The sequence below is a fragment of the Phacochoerus africanus genome, chromosome 8 (genome assembly GCF_016906955.1).
Source record: "Phacochoerus africanus isolate WHEZ1 chromosome 8, ROS_Pafr_v1, whole genome shotgun sequence".
NCBI lineage: Eukaryota > Metazoa > Chordata > Mammalia > Artiodactyla > Suidae > Phacochoerus > Phacochoerus africanus.
The window spans coordinates 146,739,086-146,758,937 of record NC_062551.1 but is presented as its reverse complement, the minus strand read 5'-3'; the positions used below and the strand labels follow the sequence as shown (position 1 = coordinate 146,758,937).

At 45.8% G+C, this 19,852-nt stretch overlaps 1 protein-coding gene across 2 annotated transcripts in view; it reads left to right on the top strand.

Annotated features, from left to right (window-relative positions):
- Positions 1 to 18,812, top strand: part of AK4 (adenylate kinase 4) — a 77,199-nt gene extending 58,387 nt beyond the window's left edge. For both annotated transcript variants that reach the window (XM_047788762.1, XM_047788763.1), the window contains exons 4-6: positions 10,924 to 11,096; positions 15,286 to 15,404; positions 17,396 to 18,812. In XM_047788762.1, the coding sequence (XP_047644718.1) occupies positions 10,924 to 11,096; positions 15,286 to 15,404; positions 17,396 to 17,510 (407 nt within the window). In that variant the 3' untranslated portion in view covers positions 17,511 to 18,812. The remainder of the gene's footprint in view (positions 1 to 10,923; positions 11,097 to 15,285; positions 15,405 to 17,395) is intronic.
- Positions 18,813 to 19,852: the final 1,040 nt, after the last annotated feature.

Sequence of the window (19,852 nt, the reverse complement as noted above, 5' to 3'; positions counted from 1 at the left end):
CCACGACGGGAACTCCAGCATATCTAGGTTTTTAAATCGTTTACTACTAACTTAAGCTCCTTGAGCAGTACCCACAGGTCACAGATCTCTTAAACTCTAGGATATATAGCAGAAGGAGCCGCCAGTGTCCTTGAGAGTGGGCAGGGAGTCGGCCCCAGAGCTCTCTTGGCATCGTGGGAAATGTGGAACTCACAAAGTGATAGGATGTTGCCAACATCTGGAGCACAGCTGCTTCTTAATCGTCTCCCCATCTGTTATAAAAACTCACTGAAATGGAATATGGAGGTCTTAGATACACATACAAATAAATATTATGTAAACAGATAAGATAGGAAAAAAGAAAAGGCCTTCATAAAACAGATTTTAATGGATTCGGTTTAAGTTACTACTCAGGCTTCTGGTTGGCGGTGTGAATGGTTTGAATGCCACTGGATTAGGGAGGACCCTGGAGGACAAACGGACTGCTTTCAGCCTTAATCCTTCAGCCATCAGTTGTGATGAACAGTGCCTTGCATTTGTACCTTGGTGCTTGTTTCCCCAACAGCTGGGAAGGGGTGGATGGATGGTCAGAAGCCACCATGTTGGCTCCAGATCTCAATGGAGGTAGAAACAGGGATGATGTTGCATGGCCTTTTCACATCTGGTAGACCCAGGAGGTTGCTGGAAGTTGCCCTCAAAACTGTCCTTTTCTTTTCTTTTCTTTTTTTTTGTCTTTTTGCCATTTCTTGGGCCGCTCCCACGGCATATGGAGGTTCCCAGGCTAGGGGTCAAATCGGAGCTGTAGCTGCCAGCCTACGCCAGAGCCACAGCAACGCAGGATCCGAGCCGCGTCTGCGACCTACACCACAGCTCACGGCGACGCCGGATCGTTAACCCAAGGGCAGGGACCGAACCCGCAACCTCATGGTTCCTAGTTGGATTCGTTAACCACTGTGCCACGACAGGAACTCCCTTATTTTTTTTCTTTCTTTCTTTAAGAGCCACACCTGTGGCAAATGGAGGTCTCAGGCTAGGGGTCGAATCGGAACTACAGCTGCTGGCCACAGCCACAGCAACGCCGGATCTGAGCCGTGTCTGCCACTTATCCCACAGCTCACAGCAGTGCCAGATCCTTAACCCACTGAGTGAGGCCAGGGATTGAACCTGCATCCTCATGGATACTAGTTGGGCTCATTAACTGCTGAGCCACTACAGGAACTCCTCAGAACTCTCATTTTTTTTTCCATCTAGTGCTTCTCTGCTTGGGAATGCAGTGGTGGACTCTGGCTCAGCACCCGTCCTCTGGCGTGAATGCACCCTAAATTAGAGAAACAGAAATGTCCTCGTCCTCAATTGCCCCCTACCTCAGCTTATTGGTGTGGCACCTCTTGCTCCAGTGACCCTCCCACAGGCTCTCGGCATGGCTGAGAGGACCCCGTGTCAAGGGCTGGTGGCCAGCACTGCTGGGAACTTCATACCAGTCGGGAATTTAGTGACATCTGCTCGCACCTAGTAAATCTTTTGACAGGTAAAACAACCCTCAGGCACCATAATTAGATACAGCATGATAGCTTCTGGGAGAATTTTCTTTCTTTCTTTTTTTATCTTTTTGCCGTTTCTTGGGCCGTTCCTGCGGCATTTGGAGGTTCCCAGGCTAGGGGTTGAATCGGAGCTGTAGCTGCTGGCCTACGCCAGGGCCACAGCAATGCAGGATCTGAGCCATGTCTGCAACCTACACCATAGCTCACAGCAACTCGGATCCTTAACCCACTGAGTAAGGGCAGGGACCGAACCCGCAACCTCATTGTTCCTAGTCGGATTCCTTCAACCACTGAGCCACTACAGGAACTCCCCAGGAGAATTTTAACTACGGAGCAATGTTAGCTTTGGACATGGATTGGCTGTTTGAACAGGACAGCCCATCTTTTCTACTTGTGAGATGAGTGACAGGTACCCCATGGGGTAGGTTTTTCATATTCCTGGTCAGAACCCATGCAGTGGGACAGCCTCATATACGTAGTTAAGGGAGGAAGGCAAGCTTTCCATGCTTAATTAGGATCCTTATTTTACTTCACCTGCTAGGCTTTCTGGTTTCCTCAGTAATGGAATGTATCCACTTGGACTAGGCTGTCTAAGGAGGTTGGAATACTGCTAGCCATTGAAAAGCATGTCTTTTGAGGATTACTTTTAGTGAAACATAAATGCATACCCCAATGTTGTGGCATTTTTTTTCTCAGCAGAAAGATTATTAATGCTGCCACCTGTTGACAGAATTTGAGTGTGCATCTAGTCGGTTTCATCCCTAATCCCAGCTTGCCAGGAAAACCATATCCGCATGGCATCTGACCATATCCTGGACACTGCAGGAATAAACAGCCCCAGCCCTTAAGGATCTTAGAATTTTAATAGGCACCACAAGCGAGCATATTTAAGGAAGAACATAAACCCACAGCTGGCGCAGCAGATTGTCCTTGGGCCTGCCAGTGTCATCCTTGCCTGCCTAGTCTAAATCACTAGAGAAGATAAACTCTGAGAATGCATTTAAGTACTTTATGTATGCACTGAAATATTTCCGTGTTCAGAGTGGCTATTCTTATTTAAATACAGATGACAAGACTTCCGCGGGAATCACCTTTTAACATTCCATATGTTTGCTAATTATTTGTTCCCTTTCAAATCCCAGTATCCTAGCAATTCAAAGTACCACGGAGTTGAATCTCACACGAAGTGAAAATCTGCAGAAGAGAACCCAGATCAGTGAATATCAAATGGTAACTGAATAGATTCTAGAGCAGAAGGCCCACATTTCTCATGAGCTCCCTCCTGCCCCCAAGTCACCCTGATCATCTCATGTCCTGAAACAGGGGCATCTTGCTCGACAGGTTTCCACTAATCTTTATAACTGCTGCTCTGACATCATGTTCACTTAAAAAATATGTATGGCTTGGGGTTCCCATCGTGGCGCAGTGGTTAACGAATCCGACTAGGAACCATGAGGTTGCAGGTTCGATCCCTGGCCTCGCTCAGTGGCTTAAGGATCCGGTGTTGCCGTGAGCTGTGGTGTAGGTTGCAGACGCGGCTCGGATCTGGCATGGCTGTGGCTCTGGCGTAGGCCGGCGGCAACAGCTCCATCAGACCCCTAGCCAGGGAACCTCTATATGCTGCAGGTGCAGCCCTAAAAAGACCAAAAAAAAAAAAAAAAAAAAAGAAGAAAGAAATGTACGGCTTTATCCAGCCGATCAGACGTGCTGGTCACATTGTACCTCTTCTGATGTTACCTTCTTGGCAGTTGATTGACATGAGAAGTAACTGTGAATTACTTTGAGGGTTTGCTTAGCCCAGCTTGAGACACGGACGTAAATCAGTTTAAGGAATGATGGAGCTCCCATGCTGCCTTCTACAATACTCTGTGCTCTGAAGTCGGGACACTAGGATCTGTAGGCTGAAGGATGTTCCGAGTAGTAAGAATCTCATAAGCCCTGCTCCTCCCCCTGTGGAGCCTTTCCGTGATGCCTGACCAGAGTAACAGCCAGCCCCTCTCCAGGACCTGTGACCCCTCAGGCCTGTGACACTGCACCCTGGGCTTCACTGGAGCCCATGCCTGTCTCCAGGGCCTTGGTTGTTACGGCAGCTACCCCGGCAACCCTGTGCTGCAGCGTATCCGCTCTGGCGACAGCCCTGTGGCTGGAGCGTACTAGCTCCAGCAGCTCTGTGGCTGCAGTGGATCAGCTCCTTTACCCAGCGAGAAACCAAGTGAGCACTCGGAGAGTTGGGGAACTCAGGTTTATGACACCGGCGGGCTCAGAGGAGATAGCTCTCCAGAGTCTGAGCCCAGAAGAAGGGTTTCACAAGGCTTTTATGGGCTACGTCGTCCGGGTCCATGCTTGGCTAGTTGAATGGGAGTCACGTCAGGCAAGGTAGTCGTTGCGGAACCAAGTTTACAGAAGCTGATGCATGGGGGTGGGGTGGTTGGGGTCGTTGGATGGACTTTGCTTAGTCATCATGGCCGGGGGCTCTCCTTTCTACGTTTTTATTGGGACATTTTCTCCTACATGGTGACCACTTCAGACATGAGGATACCATATCTGCCCTGAGAATTATAGTATTTGAAGCGAGTTACTTCCAACCATGATGCTTGGTTATTAATAGAAAGCTAAGTCATCCCTGTAACCTTTTTTAAATCCAGTTCTCTTTTGGAGTTCCTGTCGTGACTCAGTGGTTAACGAATCCGACTAGGAACCATGAGGTTGTGGGTTCGACCCCTGGCCTGCTCAGTGGGTTAAGGATCCAGCGTTGCCGTGAGCTGTGGTGTAGGCTGGCGGCTGCAGCTCCGATGAGACCCCTAGCCTGGGAACCTCCATATGCTTCGGGAGTGGCCCTAGAAAAGGCAAAAAGACCAAAAGAAAAAAAATCCAGTTCTCTTTTTTCACTAATTCTTGGCTTTTCCAACACTCTCTGGAATCCTCTTTCCTTACAATTTTCTCCCCCTTTCCCAAACTCCCTCACTCTCTTTGCAGAATACTCTTTCTACTTTCTGTCTTAAGGAAAACCCGAGTCTCCCTTAGGATGCTACTTTCTTTCTTGTCTCTTTCGATATTGAGGAGATTCACTCTCCCATGTGAAAACATTATTCCGTCTCCCCATGCATGGCCTCTTTTATTGAAGCCCAAGCTTATCTTTTATCTTTCATGCCTTTCCTTTCATCAGACTTGCTTTTTGTCTTTTTATCTCCATTCCACATGGCCTTTCCCCCAATTTGCCACTGCTCCCACAGCAGCTTATCCTGGACAAGCCACCATTCTGGGATTTACAAACTGTGTGTGTGTGTGTGTGTGTGTGTGCGCGCGTGCACGCACGCACATGTGTCTTTTTGCCTTTTCTAGGGCTGCTCCCATGGCATATGGAGGATCCCAGGCTAGGGGTTGAATTGGAGCTGTAGCTGCCGGCCTACGCCACAACCACAGCAACGAGGGATCCGAGCCACGTCTGTGACCTACACCACAGCTCACGGCAACGCCAGATCCTTAACCCACTGAGCAAGGCCAAGGATCGAACCCGCAACCTCATGGTTCCTAGTCGGATTCGTTAACCACTGCTCCATGACGGGAACTCCCACATACTTTTCGAATTAGGTATCTTCATCCTCATTTTATAGATGCAGAGTGAGGTTAGGTACCTAAGCTAAGTGGACTGCCACCCCAAGCAGTTTATTCTCTGGAGTCTATATTCCTGTCTGCCAGGCTGTTTTTCCCTAGTCATGTTTCAATTCCTGTGCAGTAATACTCATAGGAGTGTATTGGAAAGCATTTAGATATCCACCAGTAGGAGGATTGGTCAAATTATATATGTCCAAACTTAGGGAGTACCCGGTAGGTATTAAGAGACTGGGGGAGGGGGGGACCCAGAATGTGGCATCTATGTGGTCTGTAACTGGAAATGCTGAGCTATAATTGTGGCAGAGAGCACAAGAGCACCAGCAACTGCCCAAACTCTTTAGAGCATCTCAGAAAAGGAATTAAGTGTGGGTGAGTCAGTGAATTGGGAACCTTTCCTTCCTGCTACCTTTTGATTGAATTGAAAATAGGAGAGTTCTACCAAGAGTAACAGCAGCCCTTTACTGAGCGCTGACTGTGTTCCTAACACTTGGTATCTTAAATATTTTACAAGCGATTGTCTCTTTTCATCCTCAAAACCGCCCTGTGCAGTAGGGATTAGCCTCATTTTCAGGTTCAGTTTCGAGGGTGTGTCCCCCACGCCTCAATTCTTATGTGAAACTTCTAGCCCCCAGCACTTCTAAATGTGATTGTATTTGGCTATAAGGTCTTTAAAGGGTAATTAAGTTAAAATGAGGACTTCTGGTGGGCCCTCACCTGCACTGACTTGGTGCCATTGTTAGAAGCAGAAATGTGAGTATAGTGACCTACACAGAAGACAGACCGTGTGAATATATAGGGAGACGATGGCCATTTGCAAGCCAAGGAGGGAGGCCTCAGAAGAAACCAACCCTCTTGATCTCAGACTTCTAGCCTCCAGAACAATGAGAAAATAAGTTTGGTTCTGTGGTTTTGCAACCCCAGCAAATTAATACACCAGTGTTTTATATCTGAGAAAACTAAAGATCAGGGGGATTACAAAACCAGTGGGAGTTCTCAGTTACGGCTGGACAGAGCTGGGGTTGAGATCTGGGTGTGTCTGATTCCAAAGCTTGTGCCCATCAGTAACATACAGGTCACACTGAGCCCTGAGCGTGTCTAGCTTAAGGCTGCTTCTCCTCCCTTAGGAAACCACGACGGGCACCCAGATCTTTGACGTCTGGTCCACTGTTCTAAGATCGAACCCTTTGTCCCCAGCCACACTTTCTTTAGAGCTAAGACACCAACCAGACAGCGGAATGGCATTAACAGGTAGCTTGAGTTAGGTGCCTAGGGACTCTGGGAAAGATTTGCTTCTGTTTGTGGTCTTCCTTCCGAGTTTTCCCATTAACCGAGGTCACAGGGGACTCATTCTTCCAAGGGGTTTGTACCTGCTCAGAAGTGGTTATAATTACCCCCCAAACGGGGCAGGTGACAAGTTATTGTTCTTTTTTCTCTTTAGGACTGCACCTGCGGCATATGGAATTTCCTAGGCTGAGGGTCGAATCAGCACTGCATTAAAGGTCTTTGCCCCAGCCCCAGCTCCCGCCACGCCGGATCTGAACTGCATCTGCGACCTTGCGCAACTTGTAGCAACACCAGCTCCCTAACCCACTGAGCAAGGCCAGGGGTCATACCCTCATCCTCAAGGTTCTTAACCTGCCGAGCCACAATGGGAACTCCCAGCTGTCAGATTCTTGATACTGCACCTCCACTGCTGTTATTACTGAGCAGTTTGGTGGTTCTTAATCAATTGGGATATGTATTGAAATCATTTGGATCATTTAAAAAATTAAAAAAAAAAAAAGTCCTACTCTTCCTCCCAAATCTTCCATTCTCATCAGTCTGGGTTGAGTCCGAGCATCCCTAACCTTTTCTTTTTGGTCTGTCCTTGTCACTTTGTACCCCGCCAGATGGAGAATCCTTGAAATTGTGCAATGACACGTTCCAGTTGTTAATTACTTCTAAACCACTGAGACAGTTGCTTTCCAACAATATGAACATCTTAAAGCATAACTCTTCCACTTTAGACATTTCATTTCTCTGGTTCTTTCACCTTGAGCCTGTTTTGTGAAAGGGAGAACATGATAAGAGCTGTCTTCCTAACAAGAGGCCTCTAAGCCACCAGAATGAAGGATGCTCTGGTTGTCAGCTGGTCTGAATGTGAGAGCCCAGTAGGTAGGCACCACCCAACAGGCTTTTGAAATCTCTTCCTTGGGAATTCAGCTTCTTTTGCACACAGTTGTATTTCTCACCCATTCCTCCAGAGGTCCCCAGCATTTGGAATCAGTTGGGGAGCTGAGCCAATTGGCTTCTTCCCTTCCCTCTTAGACAAGGAAACTTTAGCCAATAAGATTTGAGTGTTGTTGCTGTGTGATTTGTTTGTTTGTTTTGCTTCCTTGTGCTGAACCTGTGGCATATGGAAGTTCCCAGGCTAGTGGTTGGTTGAATTGGAGCTACAACTGCCACCCTACACCACAGCCATAGCCTCTCGGGATCTGAGCAGAGTCTGCAACCTACACCACAGCTTGTGGCAAAGCTGGATCCTTAACCCACTGAGCAAGGCCAGGGATTGAACTGGAATCCTCATGAATACTAGTCAAGCTCTTTATTGCTGAGCCACAACAGGAACTTCCTAGATTGAGTTTTTATTTGTTGAAGGAACTGTCTTTTTCTCTTTTAGAACTGCCTATTTCCTAGGGCTTTTTTCAGCTTTCAACTTCTACCCAGAAAATAAAGAAGAGTGTTTCCTTTTCAGGGTTATGGCTAGTGATGCTGGAACACGAGGCCCTGGAACTGTGGCTGAGAATGTAGGTCTTTAAAGGGGTCTCTAAAATTCTTTGTGTACATTCATCAGTAAAAATGTTGAGTCTACATCTTTGATATATAGATATGTATTTATAAATGAGGTACACGTACAATTTTTTAAATATATAACATAAAACGAACCCTATAAAACCGAAGATTAAAAAGAGTGAAATGTTCTATTCTGTACTCTCTTTGGAGAGTCTTCCAAAAGTCTCTTTGGAAGTTACTGCTTTAAAAGATGGCTTTTTGAAAATGGGTTTGAGGAAAGAACAAAGAGATTGATTTGGGGTTGTTTTGGCTGCAGGCTTCTTTTTTTTCATTTTTCTTTTTTTGCTTTTTAGGGTAGCACCTGCAGCATATGGAAGTTCCAGGCTAGGTGTTGAATCAGAGCTGCAGCTGCCAGCCTATACCAAAGCTCACGGCAACACTGAATCCCTAACCAACTGAGTGAGGCCAGGAATCAAACCTGCATCCTCATGGATACTACTCGGGTTCATTACCACCGAGTCACAACGGGAACTCCCTTGTTTTTGGTGGCGGTTTTTTTTTTTTTTTTTTGCTTTTTAGGGCCACACCTTTAATATATGGAAGATCCCAGGCTAGGGGTCGAATTGGAACTGCAGCTGCCAGCCTAGGCCACAGCCATAGAAACTTGGGACCCAAGCCGCATCTGCGACCTATACCACAGCTGAGGGTTAACGCTGGATCCTTAACCCACTGAGGGAGGCCAGGGATCAAACCTGCAGCCTCATGGATACTACCCGAGTTCGTTCATCACTGAGCCACAATGGGAACTTCAAAGTCAGTTTGTTTTTGAACTTAATAATCAAAAGAAAAGTTGCTTACTGAACTGATGTTAAAGTAATCAAACATTCCATAATGGAAAGCTTACATACTGAGTTTACAGAGCTCAAGAGTCATATAATTTCATTGAATTATTTCAGAATAGGGGAGACTAATCAAAGGAGGGTGTACACTGATTAGAAAACTAGAAGACAACTATTCTAGTGTTTTCCCGCTCTGTGCTGGGAATATCTGCCTTCCAGGGCTAATATAGCCAAGGCGTCCACATTGTTCTGATCTTGGGCACATATGATTTGACCTTTTACTTTCCCAAATACCGAGTGGTCTTAATCTGACCTAACATAAATTATGTTGAGATTGGAGAAAAAAAATCTAGCTAGCAGTTTATTTAAAGACCGTTTTGAAAATACTATATGCTCAGTTTTAAAGAATTAGAAGCCATAAAAGAGTAGCAAGGCACCACCTGCCTTATCATTGCAAAAGCACCACGAACATACTTCTAATCATAATCTCCCAACATGTGGGTGCCTTTACGTGAAGGGGATGCTTAGCCGGTGAGTCAGTGTGGGAGGAAGAAGATACAGCTGGGTGGCTATTGGTACGAGAGCCTAGGCTGCAGGATGAGAAACCTATAGGTGAAGTTGTGGGAAGAGGTGAGTTGGGTGTAACTGGGAAAAATTTAAGACCAAAGGAAATCAGAATTCTCATCCATGACTAACCCTTATCTATGCTTCCCTAAGGTTTTCAGTAGAACAGACAAACTCTAGGTAAAAGATACTATTGTGTAGTCCCACCCCAGCCAAACCTGGAGTTATGTTTAAAACAGATCAATCCCTCGGGATAAAAAAAAAAGGAAAAAAAGTATGCAATTTGGTGTCAGCTAGCTGCAAAAAAGGAAGTGATGACCATGAGTCCAAATTTCAATTTTAGTTTGTTTCCCCTCATTTAGAAAACTAGGATGAATTTATAAGTTTTAAAACTATTTGGATAGTTTTAAAAAGCACCAGTTCTTTGATATCCTGCTGTGGTGCAGTGAGTTAGGAATTTGACTGCAGCAGCTTGAGTTACTGTGGAGGTGGAGGTTCTATTCTTTGCTCCACACAGTGGGTAAAAGGATCTGGTGTTGCCACAGCCCATTGGGTTAAAGGATCTGGCCTTGCCACAGCGCCACAGTTACAGCTCAGATTCATTCCCTGGCCTGGGACCTTCCATATGCTGCAGGTGCAGACATTTTAAAACAACAAAACCAGTGGCTTGGATCCCCCATTGCTGTGGCTGTGACATAGCCGGCAGCTGCAGCTCCAACTCAGCCCCTAGGCTGGGAACTTCCATATGCCACAGGTGCAGCCTAAAAAGCAACCAAACCCAAAACAACCCCCCACCCCGGCCTCCGCCCCAAAAAAACCCAGTAGTTCTTTTGAGATTGGAATTTTGTCTCCCCCCACCCCTTTTATTTTCTTTTGGTCTTTTGTCTTTTTAGGGCTGTTCCCGCGGTATATGGAGGGTTCCCAGGCTAGGGGTCTAGTCAGAGTTGTAGCCACCGGCCTACACCAGAGCCACAGCAATGCAGGATTCGAGCCGCATCTTCGACCCACACCACAGCTCACAACAACGCTGGATCCTTAACCCACTGAGCAAGGCCAGGGATCGAACGTGTAGCCTCATGGTTCCTAGTTGGACTCATTTCTGCTGCGCTACAACGGGAACTCCAGTCTCCCTTCTTAAGGTGCCAGCAGCTCAAATGAAGGTTTGAGTGAAGGATCGTTCTTGACTAGATTAGACTTAAAAAAACATGTGTATACATAGTGGTAGCCAAAGAATAATGTACTCATAGGCTGTTAGAGTTAAAAGGACACAGATAAAATTTTGTGCCTTCAATTTTTTAAGAGAAGAGGAAGTGACGGTGGTATGACTTGCCCAGAGTCTGGAGCCGAGCCTACCTTGTCTAGTGACTTGTAGCACTTTCTGCTTTTATCGAGTGACTCCTTAACCTTGAATGTTCCAAATGCTTAAGCCAGATATAAAGTAGCATGTTTTCTTCTCATATTAAACGTACAGAGGTAGATAGAAAGTCCTGGTGAAAGCTCCTTTCTGGGTAGTTTATGTGCCCGTTTGATTATTCTGTCACTGAAAATATTTCAACAACTGATTGGAATTGGGAAGTGTCTCGCGTTTGATATGTTTTGTTTTTGGCATTTAGGTTTTCCTAGAACATTAGTTCAGGCTGAAGCCTTGGACAAAATATGTGACCTGGATCTAGTGATCACTTTGAACATTCCATTTGAAACGCTCAAAGATCGTCTCAGCCGGCGCTGGATTCACCCTTCTAGTGGAAGGGTGTATAACCTGGACTTCAACCCACCTCATGTACATGTAAGAATAGATAAAGCACTCTCACAAATTGACAAGAAAGAGGTAAAACATTGCATTTAAAGAGTGGGTGAACAATATGAACTGGCTCTTCCAAAAAGAGCGAATATCCATGGCCAACAAATGTTTAAGTTCTCATTCACTAGGAGTCAAGGCATGTAAAGTAACATGTACAGCAGCCACTGCTGGTTGGGTACTGGGAAGACTCATCTGTATTGGGCAATGTGAAATACTGCTTTTTACAATGCAACCCTGCAGTCTACATTACTTTTTTTTTTTGTCTTTTTCTAGGGCTGCACTCATGGCATAGGGAGGTTCCCAGGCTAGGGATCGAATTGGAGCTACAGCTGCCAGCCTATGCCAGAGGCACAGCAACGCAGGATCCGAGCTGCGTCTGCGACCTACACCACAACTCACAGCAACGCCGGACCCTGAACCCACTGAGCGAGGTCAGGGATTGAACCTGCAACCTCATGGTTCCTAGTCAGATTCGTTAACCACTGCGCCAAAACCGGGAACTCCTAGATTAAAATTTTTAAATATATATTTCACTCAACACCCTTGTGGGCGTACCATATGGAAATGGGAGCACTGGCAGGTAAGGTCATGCACATAAATGGGACTCATTTCAGTGCTGTTTGTAGTGGGAAGAATAAAACCTGAAAATGAATGTTCATCTATAAGGGTGGTTAAATTTGAGAATACCCACATTTTGGAATATTATATATTCAGTAAAAATAAATACATAAATAAAAGAATGACTTAGTACTATATTCTTTGACATGGAGAAATATTTCCCATGGGTATTGTTGAGTGGGAATGAATTTTGAAAAATAAGTGACAACCCCCCTTATGTACATCTGTTTATGTGTTTTATAACTGCTCTCTAGCTTCATTATGAGTAGGGATAAAGGTATGAAGGATCTGTCCTGGGCTGGCAAAATGGTGGGAGCTGGGACAAAATAAGGAACAGGGTTAGGTGAGTGGGGTCCTGGGTGTGGTGGGAGTGAGGAAGTACGGGGAGTTGGGAGGGGCAGAGGAATAAAAGATTGCCCTTAAAAAGAAGTTCAAACTATACCATCTATGCATTTACATAAAATTAAACACATATCAAGATATGTGTTTAAAGAAACTTCTGACAAATTCATTTATTTTTTTATTTTTTTGTCTTTGTCTCTTTAGGACCACACCTGTGGCATATGGAGGTTCCCAGGCTAGGGGTCTAATCATAGCTGTTGCTGCCAGAGCCACAGTAATGCCAGATCTGCGTCCCGTCTGTGACCTACACCACAGATCATGACAATGCTGGATCCTTAACCCACTGAGTGAGGCCAGGGATCGAACCCGCAACCTCATGGTTCCTCGTAGGATTCGTTTCCACTGTGCCAAGATGGGAACTCCAGACAAATTCATTTAAAGAGTTATTGTTCTTTCTGGTCAAGACATGAATTAGTTCAGTCTGATAATTCTTTTTTATTTTTTAAATATCTTAGGGCCGCATTGGTGGCCTATGGAAATTTCTAGGCTAAAGGTTGAATCGGAGCTGCAGCTGCCGGGCCTGTGTCACAGCCACAGCAACACAGGATCTGAGCCCTGACTGTGACCTACACTGCTACTTATGGTGAGGCCAGAGATTGAACCTCAATCCTCATGGATCCTAGTGAGGTTCATTACCACTGAGCCGCAAAGGGAACTCCCAGCCTGATAATTTTTAGTTTCAGTTAATTTGGTGTCGATTGTGTTACTTGTTATTATCCCAGTGTGGAAGCGGTGGCTCTTGTGTCTCATTGGGTTAACATTTATGGAATATATGTTATTGTTAATATAGGTTAGCCTTGAATATAAGTTAGAGTCAGTAGTAAATACAGAAAACTACTTCAAGGGGTTAAGCTCGCCTTCCTAGCTCCTGGGTGACCTAGGTCGTCATTATGAGTCCTTTCCACTTGGGCTAAGCGCTAAGTCTCCTTTTGCGGTCTTCTTTTTAAAAATCTTAAGTTCTTCAGGTCCTTTATTAGATCCCCTTTTCCATTTCATCCCAAGAAGCTAGTATGGAGGAAAAAAAATAGATAGGGAGGAAAAGAGGGTTCTGAGTAGGCATTGGAGTCTAAAGCCTTCATATTTTGTCTTTGCCTAAATCTGCAGATGCAAAGATTCTCTTCAAATTTGAGAAGCTGTAATACTGAGTTTCTTCCCAAAGACTGGGTCTCCCTAAAAGAAGACCTGTAATTACAACACTTTTGCAAAGACAGCAGTGAAAGTGCTACCTGGTCAACTGCTGTGGCCAAGCTCTCCAGACACTGTTGTCCTAGTGTCATTCTGCTTTCTCTGGAATTGGTTGTGTTTCCTGGTGCTCTGAAGTCCCAGAAATGACCTCTGAGCTTTGCAGCAATACGTAAAATCAAGGAGAGGGGAACATAGCTGATGTACAGCCTTTTCCCATCCCCATCTCTCCTGTTTCACCAGGGCATCAGCCATGAAATACACAGATGATAATTATGTGGCTCACCAGTGCAGGTACATATCTAAGGCCCTGAGCTCTAATGGAGTTTTAGGGCATTTCAAACTTAGGGCCAGTTTTGAATTTTCCAATTGAATACCTGAGCCTTTTAGTTTTGCCGTAGCCTGCTTTTTGCCAGATTTGTTTCTTTTCTTTCTTTTCTTTTTTGCATTTTAGGGCCGTACCCACAGCATATGGAGGTTCCCAGGCCAGGGGTCTAATCGAAGCTACAGCTGCAGCCTGCACCACAGCCACAGCTATACCAGATCCAAGCCGTGTCTGCAACCTACACCACAGCTCACGGCAACGCCAGATCCTTAACCCACTGAGTGAGGCCAGGGATTGAACCTGCAATCTCATGGTTCCTAGTCAGATTCATTTCTGCTGCGCCACGACGGGAACTCCCAGATTTGTTTCTTATAACTACCGTCCTTCTCTAGTAGTGGACATGAGAGGCAAATTAGGTTGTGCCGTTTTGCTTTTTTGTAAGTATGTGTAGGTTCTGAGGAGGTGAAAATACATCAGTTTTTTTTTAACAGTTTTTCTGTTCTCAGAATGTTTGTTCCTGATTCTCATAATCATGACTCATGCCTATTTTAATCTGTCTTTATTTTTTTAATTTTATTTATTTATTTATTTATTTATTTATTTTTGTCTTTGTTGTTGTTGTTGTTGTTGTTGTTGCTATTTCTTGGGCCGCTTCCGCGGCATATGGAGGTTCCCAGGCTAGGGGTCCAATCGGAGCTGTAGCCACCGGCCTACGCCAGAGCCACAGCAATGCGGGATCCGAGCCGCGTCTGCAACCTACACCACAGCTCACGGCAACGCCGGATCGTTAACCCACTGAGCAAGGGCAGGGACCGAACCCGCAACCTCATGGTTCCTAGTCGGATTCGTTAACCACTGCGCCACAACGGGAACTCCAAATTTTATTTATTTTTTTAAAGACCACACCTGTGGCAAATAGAAGTTCCCAGGCTAGGGATCAAACTGGAGTTACAGCTGTTGGCCTACACCACAGTCAGAGCAATGCCAGATCTGAGCCACATCTGTGATGTACACCGCAGCTCACGGCAATGCCGGATCCTTAACCTCCTGAGTAAGGCCAGGGATAAAACCTGCATCTTCATGGACACTCGTCAGGTTCTTCACCTCCGGAGCCACAACGGGAACTCCTTAATCTACCTTTAGATGTCATGGTTTGCTTTAGTAGAATAAGCTAAGATTAATATCAAAAGAGCTACATGGTAGAATTTGAAAGGTAGCAGAGATGGACACTTTCTCCTCCATCAGTGTTTTTCCCAAGTAAATCGTTTGGTCTGAGACATTTCTTTTCCATGTGGAGAATTCAGCCTTTAGAAACCGGTTTGAGGACTATTTTGAGGGCCAGAATGACATTGTCTAATGGTCGGTTGTTGTTGGGGGAGTCGGCCTGGAATTTTGAATTGTGAGTTAAAGGTAATACTTATCAAAAGCACTAGAAAGATCTGAGAAGTTAGTCAAGATTTAATGTCCGCTCTCATGAAGAAAGGTTAACATACTCTAACGAGTGCCTTTGCTTTTTCATCTACTTGCGCCGTCACTGTTGTCACCCAGGCCTCACGCATCACGTGGTGGGAGTCCAAGGTGAATACATAGTTTTGCACCAGCATGGTCCAGCTGCCAGCCATCTAACTGGTTTTTCTGGTATTTTAGGGGATTGATGACATTACTGGTGAGCCATTGATCCAGCAGGAAGATGACAAACCTGAAGCAGTTGCTGCCAGACTAAGACAGTACAAGGATGTGGCAAAGCCAGTGATTGAATTATACAAGTGAGTGTGCTTTGATGTTTCCATGGCAGATGGGCGACCCGAATAGCGTGGAGCCTCTTGGGAAAGACATTGGACTGTGGTGGGCGCATGTTTCTTTAAGCTAAAGGCCTAGTACCTCCCAGGTGCAAGTCAGATGAAATGCTAGAGGTGTACCTGGCAGAGGATGCCTGGTTCTTTTTTTTTTTTTTGTCTTTTTCTAGGGCCACACCTACGGCATATGGAGGTTCCCAGGCTAGGGGTGTCATCGGAGCTGGTAGCCAGCCTACACCACGGCCACAGCAATGTGGGATGCAGGCTGTGTCTGCAACCTACACCACAGCTCACAGCAACGCCAGATCCATAACCCACACAGCAATGCCACAACCTCATGATTCCTAATCGGATTCATTAACCACTGAGCCACGATGGGAACTCCAGAGGATGCCGGGTTCTTTTATACTGAAGCTCTTATAAGGACTGAAACCTTGTCATCTTTGTCTGATTGTAAAACTGCCTCTAGACTTAGTTTCATTTTTCTTCTACGGGATTGAAATGAGTTTCTATTTTGACACTCCCACATGTAAATATCTGATTTGAATAGACGTTTAGAAGGGACTTTTGGCCTAGATGTGTCTGGAGGGAGTTGCCAAAGAAATGCTAAAACTATAAATCACAGTTTGCAAAATGATGACAACAGGGGTCAGGCAGGTATTGGAAATGAGTATCAAACCTGGCAGGGGACGTGTCAAGCTGGGCCATTGAGTGACAGTTGAACCGGACAACTCCACTGTTGCTCCAGCCAATTATCATCACCACAGGGGCCCTCAAGCTAGCTCATTATGGCCAATGATTCTGGTTTTTCAAGAGACGCAGAAATCAGGCTCTCTCTGTGGAAGAAAATGCCAGTTTTTATACTGGCAACAGATTTTGTGAACAAAGCACGAAAGCCAAACAAAACCCATATCCGGGCTGCATGACCGCATGTACAGTCTCGGCTATAATCACTTTCCAACCTTGCAGTCCTCAAATACTTTAGCAAGATCAGGGGTTCTTGATCTTATTAGGGTGTATCTTGCGTTTCATGATTTGTTGTTGTAAGTAAGGGTTTTAGAGTCCCAGAGAGTGTCCCTGATTTGCTTTTTTTTTTTTTTGTCTTTTGTCTGTTGTTGTTGTTGCTGTTGTTGCTATTTCTTGGGCCGCTCCCGTGGCATATGGAGGTTCCCAGGCTAGGGGTCGAATCGGAGCTGTAGCCACTGGCCTACGCCAGAGCCACAGCAACACAGGATCTGAGCCGTGTCTGCAACCTACACCACAGCTCACGTCAACGCCGGATCGTTAACCCACCGAGCAAGGGCAGGGACCGAACCCGCAACCTCATGGTTCCTAGTCGGATTCGTTAACCACTGCGCCACGATGGGAACTCCTGATTTGCTTTTTTCAGTGTGTGTATTGAGGCAGATTCGGGATTGTCCTTATAATGTTGCTCTTTGATATGTTTTAAAGCGGAGAAGAAAAGGAGGCATGATGGCAAGCCAGCCAGAATTGCAGAAGCTCTGGCCTTATTTAGATATGCCCGGGGAGTTCCCGTTGTGGCTCAGTGGTTAACAAATTGGAGTAGGAACCAGGAGATTACAGGTTTGATCCTCGGCCTTGCTCAGTGGATTAAGGATCCGGCATTGCCGTGAGCTGTGGTGTAGGTTGCAGATGCAGCTGGGATCCCTCGTGGCTGTGACTGTGGTGTAGGCCAGCGGCTACAGCTCCGACTGGACCCCTAGCCTGGGAACCTCCATATGCTGCGGGAGCGGCCCAAGAAATGGCAAAACAAAACAAAACAAAACCAAAAAAAGATAGGCCTCAGTGGCGTGTTGAGACATTTGTAGGGACTGTTTTGTCACTTTCTGATATGTAACATAGACCACGAGATCCTGCTCACTCTATACCCGAGATCTTCATCTGCCCTGATATGTCAAAAGGAGACCTAAAATGCCTTGTTGTTGGACTTTGTCTTTCAGGAGCCGAGGAGTGCTCCACCAGTTTTCGGGAACGGAGACTAACAAAATCTGGCCCTATGTTTACACACTTTTCTCGAACAAGATCACACCTATTCAGTCCAAAGAAGCATACTGAGCCCACCCAGTAGAAGAAGCAGGAAGATATGGTCCATTCATTCAATCGTATGTGTAGTGTTGGTGCCGTGTCCCTATTAGAAGCTAGCCGAGATAGCTCGCAGCGTCTTTTCTAGTTTAAATGGTGAACTGATAAGAAAACTAATGAATAGGAAGAGTTAACGAAGAGGCTCTTCTGCTTTTCTAATAGAAGGGTCACCTCCACAGTTTTAAGATGTCTCTGCACATGTCTCAGGTCCTTCATAAGAAAGCAAGCAAGCACGTACAGGCTGGATTTCTTTCCCATGTGTGTAACCCAAGCTCTAGCTGATTTGACAGCCATGTTGTCGCCATAGTAGCCTTTTTACACGTGAGGGTGGTGGTCCCTGGTTCTTCCCAGCCCCCAAAGGCTGAACCACAGCACTAGGAAGCCTGAGAATGTCAAGGGCTGGAGCCTAGCTTTGTCCTGGCATAGACGCCCTCCTGGTGACAGTGGGATTGAAGCCAGCTGCTCTCAGTGGCCTTGAGTGGCTCTCCACAGTTCATTTTTTCTGTTGGGTATGACACCTTTCTGCATCCATGCTTCATAGAATCACAGAATCTCTCCTTTCTGGATATCCTGGAATGAGAGGATTTGGTTTCTACCACGACAGACTGTATTTTTTTTACATCTATTTTCTCCCTTCCTAGACTGTTACAAATACAAATTGTTACTGCTTTTTTCCCCTCTCTAATTCCTTTCTAAGAGCCGAGAGCTGTGGGATGGTATTGACTCTGTTTGTGCACCAGGATCTGAGCTATGTGAAGGGTCTCCTTAAACTGCTGGGCTGACTCTCATGGGTTGACACTGCTCCTTTGATTGTAGCAAAATAAAACCCTCAGAGTCTTTGGGGAGCCCTCACAATGGGACTCATTCACCTCCATACATGTTACAAGATCATATCTTATGTATAGAAGTAAGACTGTATGGAATTACTGGACTAAAATAATAGTTTAGCTGTTTAGTCAAGACAAAAAAAATGTACTTTGAAAATGCTGCTAAATATCGATGCTGATAGCGTTTTTCTTCTGTGAGTGACCCAAGTATATTATAAATAGTTGGTAAAGGGAATGGAGCCTGTGGGGTTGAGGAAAATGTTGCACTAGCTGTGCCTAGACTGATGATGACAGGTTTACGATGACGGGAAAACAAAATCAAATTTTTTTATTCTATTCCAAAGATGCTTTCTATAGGGTGGCCATGAAGTCTAGAAATAGAGCTCATACTATTTTGTCATTCATTGGAATGTAATATCAATAAACCAAGATTTGCCTGGTTTCCAGACTTGGTGGCCATCTTTTATAACTCTTGCTCACCTCTGGGAAGGACAATGAAATTTTATTCCTGTTGCCTTAGCAATAAATATTCCTCTTTATGCATCATGATTGTCCCCAGGGAGGGTCCCTTGCTGTTCCTGGGAGTGACCTCCGTCTGACTCTTCATACTGGTGAAAAAACAAAAGAGGCCGATGTCAGCACCTCAGTGGTGTTGAGATACTTACTTAGGTTCTGAAGATGTCTCAGTGAGTTCCCAGTCTGTACCCTGACCCATGGATTCTGCACGGTGGCATGTCCACCGTCCTTACCAATACTGCCCCAGCTCTCGCCAGTTCCTCTCCCTTTTGTCCCCCTCCTTGTGAGTGTTCTTTGGCTCCCTTAGTGGAAACATAGACGGATTTCTTCCTCATCCTCTGAATCACAGGGACATGAGATGATTTACTTTCTAGGTTTGTGCAATTCAAGTGCCCAGTTGGGGTATGGAAAACATCAGGGCATGAGAGTGGCTTCTGCGTGCTTTGGGCGAGTCGTTTGAATGCCAGTTGATGGGGATGGGGTGAAAATCAGACCTGCAGATATAGCTCCGGTTTCCTGGGGAACCAGGTTTAGAGAAAAACACCTCTGAAAGGAGAAACATCACACACTTTAGAGTAACACTGCCAAGGAGACCTATTTTTTTTTTTTTTGGTCTTTTTGCCATTTCTTGGGCCGCTCCTGCGGCATATGGAGGTTCCCAGGCTAGGGGTCGAATCAGAGCTGTAGCCACGGGCCTACGCCAGAGCCACGGCACCACGGGATCTGAGCCACGTCTGCGACCCACACCACAGCTCACGGCAACGCTGGATGGTCAACCCACTGAGCAAGGGCAGGGATCGAACCCGCAACCTCATGGCTCCTAGTCGGATTGGTTAACCACTGCGCCACGACAGGAACTCCCAAGGAGACCATTTCCACAAGCCAGGAAAAGTGGAAAGCGACGGTGATCACAGGGATTCTTCAGAAGAGGAAAGTGGGTGGGGGTTTTTTTTGGAAGCAGAAATCCCTTCA